This window comes from Balaenoptera ricei, chromosome 8 (genome assembly GCF_028023285.1).
Source record: "Balaenoptera ricei isolate mBalRic1 chromosome 8, mBalRic1.hap2, whole genome shotgun sequence".
Lineage (NCBI taxonomy): Eukaryota > Metazoa > Chordata > Mammalia > Artiodactyla > Balaenopteridae > Balaenoptera > Balaenoptera ricei.
This window is the reverse complement of record NC_082646.1, coordinates 104441871-104463950: the sequence shown is the minus strand read 5'-3', so window position 1 is coordinate 104463950 and position 22080 is coordinate 104441871. Positions and strand designations below refer to the sequence as shown.

At 53.5% G+C, this 22080-nt stretch overlaps 2 protein-coding genes across 6 annotated transcripts; one reads left to right on the top strand and one right to left on the bottom strand.

Moving 5' to 3' along the window:
• Positions 1-3005: 3005 nt before the first annotated feature.
• Positions 3006-17252, top strand: FADS1 (fatty acid desaturase 1). 5 transcript variants are annotated; one of them, XM_059931746.1, is made up of 12 exons: positions 3007-3452; positions 5388-5498; positions 6067-6264; positions 6934-7035; positions 7139-7267; positions 10983-11043; positions 12496-12572; positions 13489-13586; positions 13761-13857; positions 14107-14186; positions 14294-14419; positions 14767-17252. In XM_059931746.1, exons 1-12 carry the CDS (start codon positions 3261-3263, stop codon positions 14816-14818), a joined length of 1323 nt encoding a protein of 440 aa, XP_059787729.1. In that variant the 5' UTR covers positions 3007-3260; the 3' UTR covers positions 14819-17252. The 5 variants fall into 5 exon arrangements, with proteins under 5 accessions (XP_059787730.1, XP_059787729.1, XP_059787732.1 ...); XM_059931749.1 differs by lacking the exon at positions 3007-3452 and adding an exon at positions 3512-3602; XM_059931750.1 differs by lacking the exon at positions 3007-3452 and adding an exon at positions 3772-3793.
• Positions 17253-18655: 1403 nt separating this feature from the next.
• Positions 18656-21945, bottom strand: FEN1 (flap structure-specific endonuclease 1). Its single transcript, XM_059931751.1, has 2 exons — positions 21797-21945; positions 18656-21094 (listed from the first exon to the last, which is right to left on the bottom strand). Exon 2 carries the CDS (start codon positions 21074-21076, stop codon positions 19934-19936), a length of 1143 nt encoding a protein of 380 aa, XP_059787734.1. The 5' UTR covers positions 21077-21094; positions 21797-21945; the 3' UTR covers positions 18656-19933.
• Positions 21946-22080: the final 135 nt, after the last annotated feature.

The following is a 22080-nucleotide window of genomic DNA, read 5'->3' as shown; positions in this document are numbered from 1 at the left end:
AGCAGCAGGACGTCCCCAGGTCTCTCAAATACCAATCCTTATTCTTCCTCGTCTATCACGTTGCCTCCCTTCGTGATTACATCCTGCTGGAACTTGATAGAGCCTTCTCTAACTCTTGAAATGCATTTAGAATAGAACTTGCTTGTAGGTTGATAGTACAATTATTTGGATAGAATGTGGGGGGATTGAGAGACTCCCTGGAGAGACCCCAAGTGGTGGTGCTTCATTCCTGAATGTTTAGAGCTCACAGTATTGGCGGGGAGGCAATTGGCCAGGGAGCGGCAGATCAGCATTCCTTTCTTGTTCTGGTGACAGCAGCTGCGGCGAAACTAAACAACCCACAGTAAATGCTCAGTAAACCGACTTTGCTGAGAAGCAATGTGTCAACACATAACAGGAGCCTAAAAATGTTCTTACTTAGTGCATTAATTACACACATAGAACTTATCCTAAGAAAATGCTCATAAATATAAACTAATATCTATGTTTAAAATTTTTTCAGCACTGCAATTTTTTTTTTTTTTTTTTTTGGCCGCGCCGCTCAGCTTGAGGGATCTTAGTTCCCCAAGTAGGGATTGAACCCGGGCCCTAGGCAGTGAAAGCACGGAGTTCTAACCACTGAACCGTCAGGGAATTCCCCTTTTTGCTTTATTTTATTTTATTTATTTTATTTATATTTATTTTTTTATTGCATTTTTATTTATTTATTTTATTTATTATTTTTATATTTATTTTTGGCTGTGTTGTGTCTTCGTTTCTGTGCGAGGGCTTTCTCTAGTTGCGGCAAGCGGGGGCCACTCTTCATCGCGGTGCGTGGGCCTCTCACTATCGCGGCCTCTCTTGTTGCGAGCACAGGCTCCAGGCGCGCAGGCTCAGTAGTTGTGGCGCACGGGCCTAGTTGCTCCGCGGCATGTGGGATCTTCCCAGACCAGGGCTCGAACCCGTGTCCCCTGCATTGGCAGGCAGATTCTCAACCACTGCGCCACCAGGGAAGCCCTGCTTTATTTTAAATAGAGATCCTTCGTACTGTAAAGTTGCATTAGAAGAGCAGCAAAAAGCTGACATCAATGGCTGGGGCAGTGCAGACCAATTTCCTGGGGAAATCCGAACGTCTGGGGCCTACCTGTTCAGGCCTGCCTTCTCCCATTTTATAGAGGCAGGTCTAAGGACCTGGAAGGAAGGAGGTGCCCAGAGAAGCAAGGACAGCAACACTGACACTGCCGCCTCTTTCTGGAACCAGGGAGGACTTATATCAAACGCGTTCATTGAACCCACTGTTTAGGAGCTCCTGCAGAGAGGAACTAAAAGGTATAAATGAGTCCTAGGGTAAATTGCAGCCCCAGATGTCCTATTTTTAAATGTGTGGCTCCCACGCTTTGGATCTCAGTCACCTTATCTGTTAAATAGTAGGTTTAATATACTGGTCTGTAAGGTGTCTATCCTCTATACAACAAGAAGAAGACAACTGCATTAAGGAAATCCCATGAGTTCATCCTTCACGAGCCCCTTGCCCCCCACCTCCTGTGTTACACACCGTGAAGTTGTTCAGCAAAGTCTTTATTTAAGTGGAAAATTGGCTGTGCAGAGGGGCAGCTGCATGGACCATCATTCCTGAGCAAGGTGCAGTTGCCTGGCATCTTAACTGGAGCTTCCCCTTGGGAACTTGGGAAGTCCCTTCTGCATTCTGAACCTCAATTTTCATATCTCAAGAAATGAGGGATTTGGGTTGAATGGATGAAGGTCCTTTTCTACCAGAAATCTAGCTGTATTTCTCCTAGTCTCCTGACTCCTAGGGGCAAAGACCCTAGTTCAAGTGCATGGAATAAAGCTTGGCTTCCTTTCCCCTGGCTGCAGAATCCCATTAGTATAATCAGAGGAGAGACAGCAGAGCTACAGGCTGGTTCGAAGCTCAGTCCTGCCACTCACTGTGTGATAAAATACTTAACCTCTCAGTGGCTCAATTTCTCCATCTGTAAGTGAGGTTCCTACCTCAAAGAGTTCTTGTGAGAATTAAATGAGTTAATGTTTGCAAAGCACTAAAAACAGTGCCTGGCACGTAGTGCTTTATAAAGTGTTTTTTGAATAAATAAAATTTAGTACGTGAACTGAATCTCTTCATAACTCTAACAGCTTCTTGACTACCCCCCACCCCCGGCCCCAGCCTCTGTGTTCACCCCTTCCTAAAGCTCAGAGCTCTGAACCCCTAATCTCTCTACTTAAAGGCCTCCTACGGCTCCCAGGTTCCTCCAGGATGGAGCATTGATGCCTCAGCTGGAAGACCCAGGCTCTTCACACAGGGCCTCCCAGAGGTCCAGAGATGCTAGGCCACTTCCTTTTATTTAAGGATCCCAGTTAATTGAAAAAAAATAAAAATAAAAGCAAACAAACAAAAAAGGCACACAGAGTTACGAAAATTGTGGGGCATTTTTAATGTTATACTGATCAAAGTAAAGCGTTAACCACTCCCACACCCCAGCACCGATAAACCGTAATTACGCTGTTTTAAGATAATTGCCCAGCGTTCTCAGGCTCTTAACTTCCAGCCGCACAACCGGTGGAGCGGCGTGGCGAGGAGGCGGGAGTTCATCAGGTGGATCTCTGGAGGGTCAGCGTCGGGAGACTGGCGAGGACGCCCCCACCCCAAAGACGAAGCCCGTGGGACAACCCCTCTCCACACCCCCTCACCAAACCCCTCAATCTCCAACCCCGCGGGCCCGGCAGGCCTCCCAGGCCGCGAGGCCGGCCCTCCATGCACCCACTCACCCGGCTCGGCCGAGCCCACCCTACCCTAGTAGCCCAGGGCGCCCGCGCACCCGGTGCCGCCGCCCCGCGAGCCGGGCCCCGCACCCAGGAGCCTCCACAGGAACCGTTATCTTGCCCGCGGCGCCCCCTGTGAGCTACAGGCGTGAGTCGGAGAGTGGGGTCCAGCGGCGACCCCCGCAAAGAGCCCGCGAGGGGGCGCGCGTCCCCGCGCTCAGCAGGCCTGCCACGACCCTCCTGCAGCGCCCGCCCGCGCGGGGCCGGCGGGAAGGCGGGGACTCGGTCCCCGCGCCACGCGGCTCGACCAATAGAAGCGCGCGCAGCGGGGCTCGGCGCCGACCACCTCGGTTGCTGAAAACCCGACGCGCGGGCGGCGAGCTCTAGGCGGGCGCCAGCGAACCGGCTCCCAGAGCACCGAGGCCGGTGCGCGCTACCCCGCGGGTCCCGTGCGCGCGCCTGACCTCCCTTGCCCAGTCGGTGCGCGGCATCGCCCGGCCCCGATGGCCCCCGAGACCCCGGCCCAGGGGCCTACCCCGCGCTACTTCACCTGGGACGAGGTGGCGCAGCGCTCGGGACGCGACAAAGAGCGGTGGCTCGTGATTGACCGGAAGGTGTACAACATCAGCGAGTTCACCCGCCAGCACCCCGGGGGCTCCCGGGTCATCAGCCACTACGCGGGGCAGGACGCCACGGTGAGCGCTGCCAGACCAGGGAACGGGAGGAGGCGGGGCCGGGCGGTCGGAGCCTGGGGCTCAGCGCGCGAGACAAGAGATTTGGCACTCAGGGCCGAACACTCTAATTCGGGGAGAAGCCGGGAGGCGCAGGAGCGTACCGGTTGCCAGGTGATTGGGTGTGCTGCGCAAACAGGATGCAAGGGCAGGAGAGAGGCTGCGAAAAGTGGAGTCTGGGGAGTAGGGAGGGAGGGAGGCCGGCAATGTGCACGCACAAACAAAGGGCCGCGCCATCGGTCCGTGCGCTCCGTCTGCTGCCAGGAGTCTGCGGTCCCCAGGCGTGGGCAGTCCCCGGAGCAGGGGTAGGCGGGAGGACAGCGGGGATGTGGAACCCCCGGACGGCGGCACTGCTGAGACCGAGGGAGGAGGGGTCAGTGGCAGGGAGAGGGATCAAGTCTTGACCTGTCTGGGTGGCTGGGATGGAAGCGCAGACGCGTCTGGACCGAGCCTGCCGGACTAGACTGGCGAGCGTGAGCAGGGCAGAGAACGAGGGAACCACACTCGGGGATTTTCCTGAGGGGGGAAGCCACCTAGTGCCCGCTGCCTTAGGAACCCCTGCACAGGGTGAAGACCGGAGGGTGGAGAAGGGGCAGCACCGGCCAGAGAGGGCTAGCGCCTGCTCGTGCACAAAAAAGAGTGGGAGCAGCGTGCTGAAGGTGGGGGTGCGGGGGGGGGCTGCATCAGCATACACTTAGCGAGGGCCCTGGAACAGTCCTGGAATCCTGTGGGAAGGTCACGCAGCCTCAGGCCAGCAGCGGTTTGCAGTCCTGGGCTGTAGGCCCGGTGCTGGGTCGCATCCCTGCTGCCTCAGGCCTCACTGCGGGCCAGCGCGCGTCCCAGCCCCGATTCTGTTGCTTCCCTCTCTAGACAACCTGCTCTCGGAACTAAAGCACCTAGCACTTCCCTTCTGGGTTTGAGAGCTGGGGGACCACTCCTTGGGACCCAAAGGTTGGAGCGTTCACTTTGCCGTGTCCCCTCCCCCTATATCCTTCCCCCATCCTTCGCCAAGCGGCGTGACCCCTTCCACTGTCCCCAGCTTTCTCCCTGCCATCTCGGAGCGCGCCTCGGGCCACTAGGGTTCCCGTGATGTGGCGGTGCAGCCTAACGCGGTAAGGACCCGCCCCTCCCTCCGACGCGGCTGGCCTAGGAGTCCAGGCCTGAGCCTGTGCTCGTCTCCGGAGTAACCACTGGGGAGCTCAGGCAGTGGCCGAAGGCGAAGGTGTGGACTGGCGCATGCGTAGACGGAGCAGGCTTCTTGCAGTGTGATTTAGGGCCGGGGCCGGCCGCAGCGGAGACCGCGATTGGTCCGGATGTGTGGTGCCACCGGCCGCCGGCTCCGCCCCAGCTCCCTCCGCCTCCAAGCTTGTGGCTTTGGGCCTGGGGCTGTCTGACCTTCAGGACATTAATCTCGTTAATCTAGTCACTGAGGACCCCACCTTGCGTAACCAAAATTAGTGCCCTAGGGCAGGGGGTGTTCAGAGTGGGAAGGGAAATATGGAACCCCCAACCAGAACAGCAGCGGAGGGAAGGGGGAGAAATGCAAAAGTCCTCCAGTTGGACACAGGGAGTCTTCCTCAGCACATTTCATGAGACACCTAGAGGAAAGGCCAGCCCAGGCAGGTCTTTCTGTGGTCGCCCTACGCGTGCTTCCTATTCCTTGGTGTGGTACCTACCCTTCTTGCTAGAACACAGTTGCTGGGTGATCCTGAGCTGTGGACACCAGGGACAGGTCTGAGCACTCTCAAAGGGCAGCTGCCTGGAGGGGGTGGGGTCTCTTTGAACTTGGGTACAGCCTCCTTGCTGGATCAGGAGGATGGTCTTTGGTGTGAGCCCTCCACAAGTCTTGGGGGGCCGGGCTGACTTGCTCACTGTTCTGCCTTCTCCCCAAACTTGCAGGATCCCTTTGTGGCATTCCACATCAACAAGGGCCTTGTGAGGAAGTATATGAACTCTCTGCTGATTGGAGAACTGTCTCCGGAGCAGCCCAGCTTTGAGCCCACTAAGAATGTGAGACCCCGTTTGCTGTTTGGAGATCCTGCGGTTGTTGAGGGGCAGAGGGTAGAAGGAAGGCCTAGATATGATCACAGGTGACCACAATCAGTAGTTCTTGGGAATCTCGAGATCCTTGCTTCTCCTGCATAGTCACTGGGTTGCAGGGCTTTGGAACCTGTGGTTCTCACAAGGCCACCACCACCATCCCCATCCTCAACATGAGACCTATCGACCGAGCACTTCTTCTGTGCCAAGCATAACATCATATCAGCCACACACAGTTACAGATGAGGAAACTGAGTCTCAGAGAGGTTAAGCAACTCGGCCAAGGATCACGCCATTACTAAGTGGCAGAGCGGTGGCTTGAATGAATTCTGTTTAACTCCAAAGACCACATGCTCTTAGACTTGATCCCATAGCACCTCCTGTCATCCTTCCTCAGCATTGTGGTATCTTTACCTAGGACCGTGGGCTTCCCTCAGCTAACTTGGTGGGAGGGCCTTGAGCTTAAGAGGGTCCTTGGCTCCAGTGCTGGGTTGCATCTGGGGAGAATAACACCCTTTCCATCTCCACTCTTCTACAGAAAGAGCTGACTGAGGAGTTCCGGGAGCTGCAGGCCACGGTGGAGCGGATGGGGCTCATGAAGGCGAACCCTGTCTTCTTCCTGCTGCACCTGCTGCACATCCTGCTGCTGGATGCCGCTGCCTGGCTCACTCTTTGGCTCTGTGGGACGTCCTTCCTGCCCCTCCTCCTCTGTGCAGTGCTGCTCAGCACAGTTCAGGTGAGAGCCCTGGGCTTGTCAAGAACACAGCCAGCTCAGCTTCCACGGGGAAAGTTCTTTGTACCCCTCAGGAGGCCGAGGAGCCCTGTGACCAGGGCAGAGCTGAGGACATGCGGGAGAGTTGGTGCAGAAAGAGCACACATTCCGTTGTGTGTGGCTTTCACCTGCTCGTCTTCACCACGTGTGCACCTTCATTTCTCCCACTGCCTCTCCAGCCGCTTTTCCCAGGGCTCCCGTCTTCCCGTGGCGTTTCTCCTCTGAAACTTCATGTTCAGGTTCTGTCACAGTCCAGCTGTGCCAGGAACCAAGATTCTGGTTTCTCAGCTGGGGCCCTAATACTTGGCTGTCAGAACCCATTAGTTAAGCCTTCTACTTGCCTGAGTTTGTCACTCTGTCCTGTTCCGTAGTTTGGATGTTCAGTCCATCGGAAGTCACAGAACTCCAGAGCTGGGGACACTGAAGAACAGGGAAGGGGTAGTGATTTGCCCTAGCTCTCGTGTGAGTCAGCGGCGGAGCCAGAAGCAGGACCCAGGCTTCCTGACTCCTTTCCTGATGTGCTCAGTTAGGCCAGCACAGGCCTAGGTAGATGAAGGAAGAGGGAGAGGCCGAGTTAGTTGAGACAGATGTGGGGCTGGTGGGCTGCACTCAGCGCTAGCCTTTCTCACCCAGGCCCAGGCTGGCTGGCTGCAGCATGACTTTGGACACCTGTCCGTCTTCAGCACCTCTACATGGAACCACCTGCTACATCATTTCGTGATTGGCCACCTGAAGGTCAATGGGACGGGGAGGGGCTCTCTGAAACTCCAGTCAGCGGTGGGCTGCCTGGGGGAGGGGGGGCACCAGGCTTTCCTACTCACGCCCCGCTTTTCTGTAGGGGGCCCCTGCCAGTTGGTGGAACCACCTGCACTTCCAGCACCATGCCAAGCCCAACTGCTTCCGCAAAGACCCGGACATCAACATGCACCCCTTCTTCTTTGCCTTGGGGAAGATCCTCTCGGTGGAGGTGAGCAGAGGTATCGGTGAAGGTCTCGGAGAATGGGAACCAGGCAGCACACAGGGCTTGCGGGGAAGTGCTCACAGTGCTGTCAGTGTGGGCCAGACATTGGGGCCGGGCTGGCTGGCTGTTTGGAAGTTGTGGGACGCCACAGGCAGTAAGCAGGCTGCCCAGGACACTCACCTGTCCTCCCTCATGAGTTCAAGTCAGCAAATAGCTGTTGCAGAAAGGTACCCCACGCTGCTAAGGACCCAAAGGATGACCAGATTGCTGTGTAAACCCTGTCGGCCTCGAAGGTGATGGATGGCCCTTCTTGCAGGTGCTTTTTAGACACTCCCACCCCAGGCAGTCAGCCCCCTGCACTTTGTAATCCTTTCTCTTACACGACGGCTACACTGGCTTACTCTTCTCTGATGCCCATTATCTAGAATATTCATTCACTGAGTAATTCTTCCCACCCGCTTGATCCTAGCCTGACTTTCAGGGTGGTCAGCACTGGGTTTTTTGTTTTTTTTTTAAATTTTATTTTTGGCTGCGTTGGGTTTTCATTGCTGCACACGGGCTTTCTCTAGTTGCCGCGAGCGGGGGCTACTCTTCGTTGCGGTGAGCGGGCTTCTCATTGCGGTGGCTTCTCTTGTGTGGAGCAGGGGCTCTAGGTGCGCAGGCTTCAGTAGTTGTGGCACGCAGGCTCGATAGTTGTGGCTCACGGGCTCTAGAGCGCAGGCTCAGCAGTTGTGGTGCACGAGCTTAGTTGCTCCGCGGCATGTGGGATCTTCCTGGACCAGGGCTCGAACCCTTGTCCCCTGCATTGGCAGGCGGATTCTCAACCACTGCGCCACCAGGGAAGCCCGAGCACTGGGTTTGAGTTGTCATCTGAGGGTGTGAGCAACCATTATAATGCAGCTGCTAAAGCCTGGGGGTGGGTGGAGATCTGGTGAGCCTTTAGTGAGTGTAAAGCGATGGACGGCTGAGAGTGGCCAGTGGAATTCTTTAAAAAGTTAATTTAAAACCCTTTGACCCAAAACATTAAAAAATAATAATAAAATAAAACCTTTTGTCCCAAGGCTCTAGACTATAGTCGGAGTTCTGCCAGGTCCCCCTCCCCCACTTTATGACACATTATAACATTTCAACACGCCAGGAATTAAACTGTTGTTAAATACACTTCAGTTCCAGGCATGAGTTCAAGATAGCCTGGCTCTCCTCTCCTCTCTGGCCATGAGGAGACCTCTGGGGGAAGGCTCTGGCAGCACTGGCTGTCCTAGCACCAGGAGCCCCTAGCTTGAGGCTTGTGTTTCCGCTGGCCACAGGGTCCTAATTTTCCCACTTCCTAAATAGGGACTTAACTTGGTTTGCTCCATGCCTAACAGTGTGCAAATGACAAACCAGCCTTGACCTCCCGTGGCTCCGGTGGCTCCTTAGAGGGTGTGGATTATTTACTGGGCAGAGCATGAGGCTCTGGTAGCACCTCTGGTGTCACTAGAAGATTTTTTTAAAAAGATGGGAGTCTTAAGTGGAAGAGAATCTTCTCACACCACTGCTTCTGTTGCTTCTTGGTACTAAGGTTTTTAGGAAACTCCTATCTGCAGACACTAAAAATAGAGAATGCTCTGGGAAAAAAATAACTTTTTTTTTTTTGCCTAGTTATGAGGCTGAGGTTAGGCTGTTAGGAAATGCGTGGGCTACAGGCTGCCTGGCGCTTGGTTCAGCCTCACTGGGTCCAGTTTGACTGAGCACTGATCCCTGGGCTGACCCAGTAGCATCCGCCCCAGTGCCTCCCAACTCTCCTGGACAACAAGGAAGTGCAGGGGACACTTTACCCGAAATACAACCTTTCTGGCCTCCAAGAGTTGAAACACAGTGGGGCAGTTATCAGGGTTGTAATGGCCATTACAATCCTAATTTGATTGCCATTCGAAGAGGCAGCCAGCGGACAGGGCTCCCTTCCCTAAGAGTCCCAAAATAAGGAGGCCAGGGTTCTGCCCATGCACCCCACCAAACAAAGATGCTCCTCTTCCGGCTTCCCCCATACCTCAGTTAATGTTGCTCGGGATGGGGTGAACTTCACCCCCACCTCCAGGTCATCCGCAAGGCTTGCTGCCTCCAGAACATATCCCAATCCATCGACTTCTCCTTCTCCCCTGCCTCCCATCCCCGGGTCTGGTCCATCTCAGGTCTGGATCATTGTTCCAGCCTCCTCACTGGTCTCCCTTCAACTCTACCTGCCCTCTACAGTTCATTCCCCCACCTCTAGCCAGAGTGAGCCTTTAAAGTGCAAAGCAGATAGTGCCACCTGCTGAAAGCCATCCAGGGCTTCCCATCCCCACTGGAATTAAATCTAAACTCCTTACTGTGGCCTTCCCAGGGCTAAGGCTCAACATGATGTGGCCGTCCCTAGTTTTCTGGCTTTATCAACTATTCTCCCCTGTTATATTCCCAGCCACACTGGCCTTCTTTCTGCCCCTTGAACATCCCAAACCTCTGTTCCCTCTGCTTTAAGTGCTCTTCCCCCAAATGTCTGCATTGCTGGCTCCTTCTCACCATTTAGGTCTCAGTTCTGATGTCAGGGCCCCAGGAGGCCATATATATAGGACTACCCTAGCCAAAACGCTGCCTACCTCACTTTGTCATATTTTCTTGTTTTTTATCTGTAATTACCTTGAGCTCTGTCTACAAATTTATCACCAGCTTCCTCTCCTCAGGTGATAAGCTCCATGATGGTAGGAATTTTGTGTTATTTATCTCTGTATCCTCACACCTAGAACAGTGCCGGGCACATTGATGCTCAATAAATAAATTGTTGCGTGAATCACTTAATGGAGAAAGAAGGCTTCATTTAGCAGAAGTGCCTGGCACAGGATAAGGTATCAGTAAATGTTCTGTCAAAACAGTAGATGGACTCATGAAAGAAGGGTGAGCTGGCATTCTGCTCTGGGGTAGAGTTCCTCCTGTGCCCTGTGGTCATCTGGTCACCAGAACTAACCAGGACACGAGGAACAGAAGGAGCCATGACTTGAACACGAGCGCAGAGCTTCGCTGTCATGGTTTTGAGAGCTCCCGCTAGGGGACCCGGACTGACTGGCTAGCCTGGCAGCCCCAGCCTGTCTCTACAGCCACTCAGCTTACAAAATCACCACCAGCCGCTGGGGAAAACCTTGCCAGAACCTTCAGATTGCCAAGCTGATTTTGGTAATCTTTCCACAAATATTTGCCGAACTGTGCTTAGCTTTCAAGGGATTTTATAAAGCTCATGTTGACATTTGAAGAGACCAAAAGATTTGGAGAAGGTCAGGGGCTGGATGTAGAGGGGATCCTGGCCCTTATAAGGGTAAAAATTGTTGTCTGTGGAGACCTTGGTGTCAAAAAAGCACCAGATGGAGAAAGGAAGGGGAGGTGGAGGGGCCTGGAAACCTGACAGGGGCGTCTCGGGGTGAACGCGAGGAGTACTGAGGACCTTTAGGCTCCGTTGTGCCCATGCCAAGTGTGGGTGTGGGCCACCGAGCTGCGGCCACGGTGTGGCGCGCTTGGCAAATCCAGCAGCCCGGGCTTCACGCGCCAGGAGCTGGAGGTAAGGCTGGGCTTGTTGGAGCCTTCCACAGCGCCAGCAAGCTGACGGCCCCCGCAGGAGGCCTTGGCTCCTGAGCAGGGAGAAGCCAAGGTCACAAGGGGAGGGGAATGGGTGACTGGCCTGTGGGTGCTGATGTGTGTTTGCTTTCCTTCACAGCTTGGGAAACAGAAGAAAAAGTACATGCCATACAACCACCAGCACAGATACTTCTTCCTGAGTGAGTGTCCTCGTCCAGCACCGGGGGCAGGGGGTGGGGTGCTGCCTCGGCAGGGGTTGCTGAAAGGATGTGAGGAGCAAATGCCCCTCCCGGGACTACGGTACTTGAAGTGAAGGCTGGAGGAAGTTCTCCACCTGGAACAGGGTGCCCCCTGCAAGGGGGCAGTCTACCTTCTCAAGGGGCAAAGTCAAGAGTTAGGCTGATGTTTGGTCAAAGGTCACTCGTGTTGGGGGCAAACTAGTTCCTCCAGCCCCACCCTGGCTTCCACAAGGGAACTGAATGGTGGGGGGCATCCCGACTAAGCCTGAAACCTCACTTTAAATCTTGTCAAACAGGCCAGGGCCAAGGTGACGCAGTGGGACACAGTCTAACACCCAGAAGGACAAAGGTAGATAGACTAGCAATGGGAGGATTGGACCTGAAGAGGGAGCTGAGGAGAAAACATTGCTGTGGTCGTCTTAAGCTCTTTCTGAAGACTGCTGTGTATATTCCCTGCTTTAAAAATCTCCATAATGCCTAAAATTTTTTAAACCCTTTTAAAAATTCAAATTTTTAAAGGAAAGGAGGGGATGAGTCCATCGATCCCATTTTCGTTCAAAGGAATTTATCTTAACTGCCTGTTACTCCATCCCTGTGGAGAAAGGGGGAAGGGATAGAAGGGCGGAGCAGAAACATCCAGAAAAAAGGTTAGAATTCATGGCACGTCAGGATAGAAGAGCCATGTGTGGGCATTGTAATGCCGGGCTCACAGGTGACAACAGGGCCCTGCAGAGAAGGGACACCGAAGGAAACCGACGAGCACATAGGACAGGACCCACTTCAACTCCCAGTTCTGAGAGAAGCTCCTCCGCCCCTCTCCACAGCCGACCTCCAGGCTGCTTCAGGTTGGGAGGCACAAGCTTGTCTCCCTAGTCCAGGGGAGAGAGCTTTCAGCCTGTGAAGGATCAGCAGGTTTCCCCCACTCAACACGCACACTTTCCTGCTCCTGTCCCTTCATCTGCGTGGTGGAGCAGCCAGGAGCACAGGGCAGATGATTGCAGGGACAGGCGTAGGGCCAGGAGGAAGGCCCCTGGTAGGGGCAGGGCTGCGGGCGGCGCAACTCCGGGAGGATGAGCAGTACCTTTTTAAAGGCACGGGAGCAGAGCAAGTTCTGTGCGTGGAGCTTGTCTCCCCAGCCATCCTTTTCCGTGGAAGAGAATGCCACATTCCCCCCACCTCACCCTCTCAGCATCCACTGGGAGATTCTGCTTTCTTCAGACTTGCATTCATGCCCACCTTCAGCGCCTGTCGGTTCCAGTGGATTGAGGACTGCCGAGGCGGCTGGAGGGGCAACAGGAGGAGATGGCAGAGGGGCAGCCCTGTGCTGGAGGCCATCTGTCCAGCACCAACTGGCCCTTTAGTGACCCTTCAGTGCTGCTCACACCTCCCCCCTCATGTCCATTTCCTCCCCAGTTGGGCCCCCGGCCTTGCTGCCTCTCTACTTCCAGTGGTATATTTTCTATTTTGTCATTCAGAGGAAGAAGTGGGTGGTAAGTATCCATGGCCCCCAAATCCCACATCCTTTGTCTCCAGTACCCTGAGGGATGGGAAGGGGGTTCTCCAGGGGAGGTCCCACTGAGATTTATTCCAGACCTAATTTAGAGCAAAGTGACAGAACCAGGTATAGACCCTTCCTTATCTCTAGGTGAGATGATTTGGGCTCAGCAGGCAACCTGACTCCTGATGCCCTATTTAATTCAGCGAGTTATCTCCTGAGGTTACTGTGCTCGGCATAAAGCAGGGGCCAGGCTGGGGAGGGGGAAGATGAAAAAGAGACGGCACCTTCACTCAGGAAACTTCTGATGAAACAGGATGTGGTTGACACCAGACAAGAGGTACAGGCAGGAGGTTTGGGGATTTTGAAAGGGGCCTGACTGCATCCGGCTGGATGGGAGGCATCAGAAAAGACCTCGCGAAGTCACTTACCTAGCTGGCCTTGGAGGACAGGCGGAGGCGGGGGAGTCGGGATGGACTTTGAGCAGAGAAGCTGGGAGTTAAGGGGCGAATCTGGGCACTGGACATGTGGTGGAGGACTCGGGTGTCAGGGGAGGAGGGTGGTACAGAAAACTGATCAGCGATTTGATCAGGGCACTGGCACGGACTGAGCCACGATCCTGGAAGACTCACTTGGCAGCGTAGAAGTGAGTGAAGGGGTGAAGGATGGAGACGGGTTGGGAGGAAGTGGAGGCAGGGAGACCTGGCACCTGTGAAGGAAACAGGCAAGGCGGGCTGGGGGCGCCTCTAGGAACGGAGCGGAGCTAGATGGTGCCGGACGGGCAGCTGAGAGAGGCTGCCGTGAGCACTCCAGTCTGAGGACCAGGGAGGATGGCTGCTCCACGCAGAGGAACAAGTGCTGTGAGAGGAGAGGTGCTTTGTGCCGCCACAGGGCTCTGCCTCTCGCTGCAGGACTTGGCCTGGATGATCAGCTTCTACGTCCGCATCTTCCTCACTTACGTGCCACTGCTGGGACTGAAAGGCTTCCTGGGCCTCTTCTTCATGGTCAGGTAGTACTTGATGGGGGAGGAGGGAGCGGCGCAGAGAAGCAGATGTGTGGGAGTAACCAGTCTGGTCTGGGGGCGTTGGCTGGGGAAGGTGGCGGGGTTGGAGCAGCTTCTGAGCGAGAGTCAGAACTCTGGGCTCTGCTTGTACTGGTTTTGTCTGGGTGCCATGTCCACCAGGTTCCTGGAAAGCAACTGGTTTGTGTGGGTGACACAGATGAACCACATCCCCATGCACATTGATTACGACAGGAACGTGGACTGGGTCTCCACCCAGGTGAGGGACAGTCACTTGGAAGACCTGGGCGCAACTAATAAGAAGGGTGGATGGGCACAGACCCAGGGTAGGGGGTGGGCGGTGGTAACAACAGACGCTCCCAAACCTTGCCTCGTTAGCTTGAAGCTTCTCTCCTGCCACCACGTGGAGAAGGGAGTGACCAGGGACAGGCCAGCTTTGCCTGGAGAAGGCTGGGCTGGCCTTTCCATCTGGTACCCAGAGCCATGCTCCCCCGACCTTCTCCTCCAGCTCCAGGCAACATGCAATGTCCATAAGTCGGCCTTCAATGACTGGTTCAGTGGCCACCTCAACTTCCAGATTGAGCACCAGTGAGTAGGGAGGCCTGGGAAGCAGGGACCTGGGGAGGGTCCACGTAGGAGGGGGATGGGGGGCCAGAGGAGCTGGAGCCACTGACTGTCCCCTGTTCTCCGTGAAGTCTTTTCCCCACGATGCCTCGACACAGTTACCACAGAGTGGCTCCCCTGGTGCAGTCCCTGTGTGCCAAGCATGGCATAGAGTACCAGTCCAAGCCCCTGTTCTCAGCCTTTGCCGACATTGTCCAGTGAGTATCTGAGCCTGGGAAGAGGGCTGGGAGGGCCGGAAGAGGGCAGGGCAGTGGGGTCAGTGGTGAAGTATGGGGTGGGAGCCACAGGAAGGTGTCCCCAGGTCGTCTGGAATGGAGGTCACCAAGGCCAGGTGCTCTGTTAGTCTTGTGGCCAGTTTGGGCCTTTGCTCTCAGTGCCATGGCCCAAGCCCTTTCTCAGAAGCAAAGGGGAGGCGAGTGCTCACGTCAAGGGGGCCTTACCTCACCTCTGGAAGGGCCTCACTGCTGCACTTCTGGCGGGTATGGCTTTGGGGCTCCTCTCCACTCTGTCTCCCTCACCGCCTGCTCCCATCTTGTCCCCTCAGCTCACTGAGAGAGTCCGGGCAGCTCTGGCTAGATGCCTATCTCCACCAGTAAGAGCAGCGTCCCATCTGGAAGAAGAGCCTTGGAGCCAAAGCAGAGGGGGGCTTGGGGACAATGCCACTACAATCCTAACACTCAGAGGGGGTGGGTTTGAGGAGATAAAGGCTCTGACTCAAATCCCTCCCCTTTATCTTCTAGGCACAGATCTGAGACCCAAAGAGGGGTGCGCAAGCCCCCTGGAAGGAGGGGTGGAGCTGTTGGGACAGGGATGTGAAAGTTTTGTTTCCTTTTTTGTTTAGCAGATGCAAGTGGTTGGTGGCCAAAGAGGGAGTCAGGAGGGTGTTAGAATAGGGAGGGCCTACTGAGCCCAGAAATCAGGAAGAGATTTAGCACTAAAATTCCACCCAGGGGACTTCCCTGGCGGTCCAGTGGTTAAAACTCTGTGCTTGCAATGCAGGGGGCGTGGGTTCAATCCCTGGTTGGGGAACGAAGACCCCACATGCCGCGTGGTGTGGCCAAAAAAAAAAAAAATTCCATCCAGGAAAGGGAGGAGCTCATCCCACTGGTCCACTTCTCAGTGCCTTCTCCACTCTTGCTTGCAAACCTCAGAGGTTCGCAGGCTGGAGGAGGACAGAGCAGCTGAACCTTCTGGGCAAGATTTAGAAAGGAAGCATTAGCACCTGAGGCCTGGCAGCTTGGCTCACTCTAGGGCTAGGTGTGACCCATGTCTGCCTCAGGCTCCTGGAGAAGCAATTTTTCCGCTTTTAGAAGCAGAGAGGGCAAAGGCCAGGGCTGTGGTGTTAGAGGCATCTGGCCCTGAAGGATGCTGGCACTACAGGATTTGGTCCCACATTCCATCCAGGGTACCAAAGGAGCATAAGGTCCCAGGGCTTAACAAAACAGCCAGCAGAGAGTCGCTGGCCATTAAAAGTCCTTCCAGCTTTTGATTCACCTCTTTTGACCACCACCCAAGGGAGCGAATGACCACCACCCAAGGGAGAGAACACTCCTAGGATGGGGAGTCTACTTCTTGCTCCATAAGCAGGTGGGCAGACGGGGCGCTTAGTCTTCTCCTCCAGTGGTTTCCCTTTGCTCCCCGACCTGTAATTCCAAATTTAATAAAGTAGCAGTTAGCACAAAGTGACCAAGCTGGGAGAGGGTGAATTACCAGTCATGACGAAAACGCAGGGTTCAGTCATAAAGAATATAAGGGCTGTACGAGATTTTCCATAACCTAAATTATGTTACAGCATTACTTTTGAGCAGGAGCAGTGGGTTAAGTGTAATGACTTCATAGTTCCAACCAGAAATAGGAAGGGAAAAACACAGACGTTTGTGATCATCATGGCTGCCCTTCAGCATCCTTACTCTGGCAATTCTGTTCAAGTACCTTTCTCTGCTGGAGACCAGGTAGGAATTTAGGAGAATCTCTTAAAGGTGTATCAGTCTAATACTGAAATACAATTTTTTTAATCTGGTTTTTTAAAAGATAGAAACAGTTTAACCCATCTCTAGAGAGTGAACACAGGACTGTGCCCCATGGGTTACCAACATTCACACCCTCTCCCCTTCCCACACCCACAGCCTTGCAGGTGAGGTGAGGGGATCATTCACCTGTCCCAGCAGCATCTACTCGAAGCATATTGAGCATTTTGGACACTGGAAAGAAAGTACCTTAAACTACAAGGAAAAAGCAGAGACCTGGGAGAATTCATATTTAGTTTAGGAAAGGAATGGCAAGGAGATGAGAATGGTAATCAGGGAGATGAAGGTCCTAAGGCATGTTGGGGTGGGATTAGAGGCACCACCTAACGGAAAGGCTGTTGTGATTACTTAGAGGTTTGTCAAGACAAAGACAGACTTAAACACACACACGCCCACATGGCAGAACAGGTTACAGAAGATTTTAGATCTTTCCCATTTGGGCAGAACCTGGCTTAAAACAGTCTGGGTAGAACAATTAGGAGCAGAATTGGAGAGTTCTACTTTCATTGGCTCCTTCATTCCAGAATAGGTGCTGAACCCAGCCTATCAAGCCATCTGGCTTTGGGCCCAGACTGCCCAATCTGAGCAAAGCTAGTGAAACTTACTGAGCCAAGTCCGAGCCCTCAAAGCACCTCAACCACTGTGGCCTTCTCTCCTTAGCCTGGACCACTGTGGTCTCACATGGCCACAAAGGGACAGGCTAGTGACAAAAAGCTCAGACGTTGCAAGGTAACATGAGTGATCGCAAATCCAAACAATGACACGAGAAAACAGGATTAGAGAGGATAAGTTGCCTCTGGTCATAGATGTGGCAGAACTAACATTTGAACTCACTTTTTAAAAACTCCAACTTATATGCTTATCTTTGTTACTTCCATCTTCCTACCACTTTGCCGGAGGCATTTTAATTAGACCCAATATCAGCATCCTTTTTGTGTGTGCCAATTTTGTTACCACATGCCAGTGGAGTAAAAACTGAGAAATAAAGGTAATTTTGACCAAACGAAGGCTGTTACAATCCATGATGCTCTCCTGCATCTGTTGACAGGAGTCCCTGTACCTCTGCTACAAGTTACTCTCCGCCTCTGGCTCTCACTTCTTTCCGAATATGAGTCCCCATACTGAGTCCCCCTTGCCGAAGTCCCTTGGGGCAGAGGGAGGATCATCAGGCTGCTGTGGAAACACCAAGGCACAGGTGGGCTGTGGCAAGAAGAAAGGCCAGCCCATTCCCATGATACCCACGTGTTCCAATGCTAGACTGTGTGCGCTAGCGAATTCTAGTGTTTAGTGCACTGCTTCCTTCTACCATGAGGCGATGCCCTCACCCTTTTAAACTCTGATAGTCTGTGTAGGTAGTCTCCATAAGTTTCCTTTTTGCCTAAATCTCTGTAAGGCATAACACCTCAGAGCTGGACTGCAAAGCAATGCCCTTTTAACCACTGCCCTACTAGAACAGCTCTCCTCTCCAAGCACGAATATTAGAGTGCGCCAGGGCTTCCCTGGTGGCGCAATGGTTAAGAATCCACCTGCCAATGCAGGGGACACGGGTTCAAGCCCTGGTCTGGGAAGATCCCACATGCCGCAGAGCAACTAATGCGCCACAACTACTGAGCCTGCGCTCTAGAGCCCGCGAGCCACAACTACTGAGCCCGTGTGCCTAGAGCACATGCTCTGCAACAAGAGAAGCCACCGCAATGAGAAGCCTGCACACCACAACGAAGAGTAGCCCCCACTCGCTGCAACTAGAGAAAGCCTGCGCAGCTACTTAGACCCAGTGCAGCCAAAAATAAATAAAAATAAATTTATTTTAAAAAATGTGCTAAATAGAATTTGCAGGATTGATTTTCCCTGCAGTGGTTAGTAAACTGGAAAAGACCAGATAACTCAACTTCAAAAATAAAAGGAAAACAAACCACGCTACCTGCTACCACAGGGGACAGGCCCTTAACTAGAGCTACTGCGCTGAGGTGGTAACACCTAAGTCTTCCCACCTCTGGGCCCCATCACCATTACTGCAGGCTTAGAATCAAATTACCTGAATGAGAAAATGGAGCTCAGGGAAATTCCCTGGCGGTCCAGTGGTTAGGACTCCACACTTCCACTGCAGGGGGCACAGGTCTGAGCTCTGGTTGGGGAATGAAGATCTCGCATACTGCGTGGTGCAGCCAAAAAAAAAACGGAGCTCAAATAAGTTGTGTGGCTTGCTTCGATCTGGAAAATTGGTTTCATTTGTCAACTGCTAGAGACAGAGCAGTGAACAGATAACTAAGATCAAGAGTTTGAAAACTACTAGTCTTTAGTCTTCTACCTGCTTAATCTGTTGAAATACTGTCAACTTAAATTTCAGACCACTTAAGTGTCCTTGGTTAACTTTAAATGGCAGTAAGTGATAGGAATGCTACAAAATTAGAAACTCAAACAGGACAGCCCCCATCAAGTTTTATTAGGATTATAAAAATTTCAGTACAAAAACATTCCACCTCTATGAAATACAGTAACCTGAAGTTGACGTCACAAAGGGAACAAGAAAGTGATTTTTTTTTTTTTTTTTTTTTTTAAGAAAGTGATTTTTGAATGGCAGCTTTCACGATTTACAAACTGGTAAAGTAAATGCTTGGATGCTATGAAGTAGTTGATCTAAATTGTGAGGATTTCTCAAAGGAGCTCCTCTGTCTCACACAGTAGGTGGAAAACTAGAAATTCGTTCAATTTATTAAAACTCCTTTCCCAGCAAGATAAACTAGGCATCATCCTCTAAATGGCTGAAGTACTGCCAAAGCTGCTTTGGCCATTCTATGGAGCATGGTGCCATCTTGTGGCCACTCTCAAACCACCCATTACTACAGTGCAATTCCAGCACGTTAACTTGGAGTGAAAAGAATATTTTATACTGCCTGAAACCTGGGGCACTTGAGATGTCTTCAAATGTTCTCAAAGAACAGGACATTCTGGTTACTTTTATAATTTTATTGACTCTTTTCTCCTCATATCTTTCACAACAAAAAACCCAGCATCTTATCCCAAAGTTTCAACTCAACTGCCTCAGAGGCCATGTGAAGCACCACCACTTTATGCCTCTGAATAACCACTGTAAAAACTAGAGTTATGTACATAGCAAGTTCAAGTTTCTGCCCACCTCAGGACACACAGCTGGTAATCAAACCCTTGTTGCCAACTCCAGGGACTCTGCCTATCTTATTTCTCGGCAGCTCTTCCCATCTGTTTAAGACTGCATCTTCCTGATGGCTACCCTTCAGGGTGGGTCACGGCTGAGCCAAAGAGAAGCACAGTCTAGTCCCACGGTCACCTCCCACCAGCCACCAGTTGGCCAGGCAGGAAATCATTTCCAGTCTTTTGTCTCCACCATTTATCTCCCTCTTTCTTCTTCAAAACTTGCTGCTATCACTTTCACTAACAATGGATTCAGTGTCCATTAAATTGCCTGAGAGGTGGCTTGAGCCTGACATACTTTCCTGAGCTAAAAAAGAAGAAAACAACAAACCTCTGTGGCCTTCCTGCCATGAGATCAAGTAACAAAGGGAAAAGCACTACTGAGCAGGGTGGTGCTAGGGAAGCAAAGCAAGCCCCTCCCCACCCCCACGGAGGTTTCTCCAGCGCCAGCTCTTGCGGGTACAACACGGCAGATATTCTGGGGTCAAGGAGGTATAATGAAGGGAAACCCGTTTATTTTCCCCTTTTGAACTTCCCTGCTGCCCCAGTCTTTGCCCTCTTCTTAGCGGACCCCTTGGGTTCTGGCTCCTTGCGCTTAGCTGAAGACAGGGAGCCAGTCACCTTGAAGAAATCATCCAGGCGGCCCTGGGTGCTGCCCTGGCGGCTCTTGCTCAGCCTCCTGACCCCGCTGCGGATTCGCTCCTCGGAGAACTGCTTTTCACCACACATGAACTTGACGAGCTCTTCTTCATTTGGCTCGCTCCACTTCAGCTCCACAGATTCCGGGTCCAGCACCTCGGGCTCCAGGAAGAGCTGCTGGGCCTCCTTGTGGAGCCAATTTTCTGGCACAGGGTACTTGTTGGGGTCGAGCCGACGCACGATCTCCTCGATGCTCTTGTGCTTCTGGATGAGGTCCACGGCCCGCTTGGGCCCAATGCCCCGAATGGTCTCACAGTAGTCGCTGCCCAGCAGGATGCACAGATCCACAAACTGCTCCTGGCTCAGGCCCAGCTCCTGCAGAATCCGGCTCAGGTGGAACTCCTGGATGGGCAGCTTCTTGGCCTCGCTAGCGGTCAGGTGCCGCATGAGCACAGGGCTGCCAAAGGTCAGGCAATCCATGTCCTCGGTGGCCGCGGCATAGACTCTGCCGGCCTTCACCAGGGCGGCACAGCTGGCCTCAGCCTCGCTGGGCGCATCGAGGTATGGGATGCCCATGAGGCTCAGGAGATGCTTGCACTCATCATTGTGCTGCTTGGTGACCTTCACCAGCCGCTTCGTAAACTTCTCCACCTCCCCTTCGGCCCCAGCAGCCTGGGCCTGCTGCAGCTGCTTCTCCGCCTCAGCCCGCCGCTCGCTGCGTTTGGCCAGCTCCCCTGACTTGAGCTGTGGCGGCTTGCCGTCAAAGACGTACACGGGCTTGATGCCGTTCTCCATCATGCGGATGGTGCGGTAGAACATGCCCATCAGGTGGCTGGTGGTCTCACCCTCCTCATTCTGCAGCACATCCCCCCCTTGGCGAACAGCTATTAGGAACTGATAAATGCTCATGGAGGCATCGATAGCCACCTTGCGGCCAAAGTAGCTCTTGATGTCATTCTCCCGGATGGCACTGGGGGCCACATCGGCAATCAGTTTGGCCAGTCCTTGAATTCCCATAGCAATACAGAGAGACAGCTAAAAGAGAAAGGCGGGTAAGACAAGGAAGAACTTAAAGGATGCAAAAGGAGGAAGGGTTACCAGGGGTGCTATCTCACCAACTTCACGCCCTCGGCTAAACGTATCTAGCACAACAAAACGACACCAAGTCAGCACCTCGGAAGATGAGAAGAACAAGACAAGGTTCCCATCGTCAAGAAACGTACAGTCCGGTAAGGAAATCCACTCAATTAATACTAAGGCCTCCTGAGAGTTAACTGAGATAACAGACAAAAAACCCCCGACAAACATTAGGTGCTCGTAAACGTTCTCCCTGCAGAACCCACTCGATCCTTTGGTTCGTGCCTCAAGCTGCCTGCTTTGCTAGAACGTGGACCGAGGGGACAACGCCTCGTTAGCCGGGCATCCTCCCCCTACGTCCGACAAACGCAGGCAGGAAAGGGATGTGAACGAGTGCAGCTCAAAAAAATGTCTCTCCTCCAGGAGCTTAGTCACAATACACAACGACCTCATGAGCTGGGAGTTATCTTCTTTCTACAAATGATGAAAGAGGCTCGGAAGTTAAGCGACTGGCCCTGGGCTCATAGCGGGGAAAGTGGCGGGCCCGCCTGACTGCGAATCCCGCGCTCGCTCCGCCCCGCCCGCGGCAGCCGCCGGTCTTCCCCAGCATCCGGGGCAAAACGGCCCGCCGCTCTCGGAGACGCTTCCGGAGGGTCTCACCTGGCTTCTGGGGCGCTCCGGCGTGGCCCAGGAAAGATCTCAGCCCAACTCCCTCCTCAGCGCCGCCGCCTCCTAGGCACTAGCCGCAGATACCCTCTCAGTCCGCCGCCTTCCAAAGCCCGCGCTCCCGTCACGTGACCTGCCGCGGCGCACAGCCTCCTGGGAAGTGTAGTACAGGCCCCGGCCCTCTCGGCCAGCTTCTCTCACGACAAACAGTCCCGCCAGGGTGAACGGACTCGCTCAGCGAGCCGACCCTACCCTTCTCTACCGCTTGCTCCCACTCC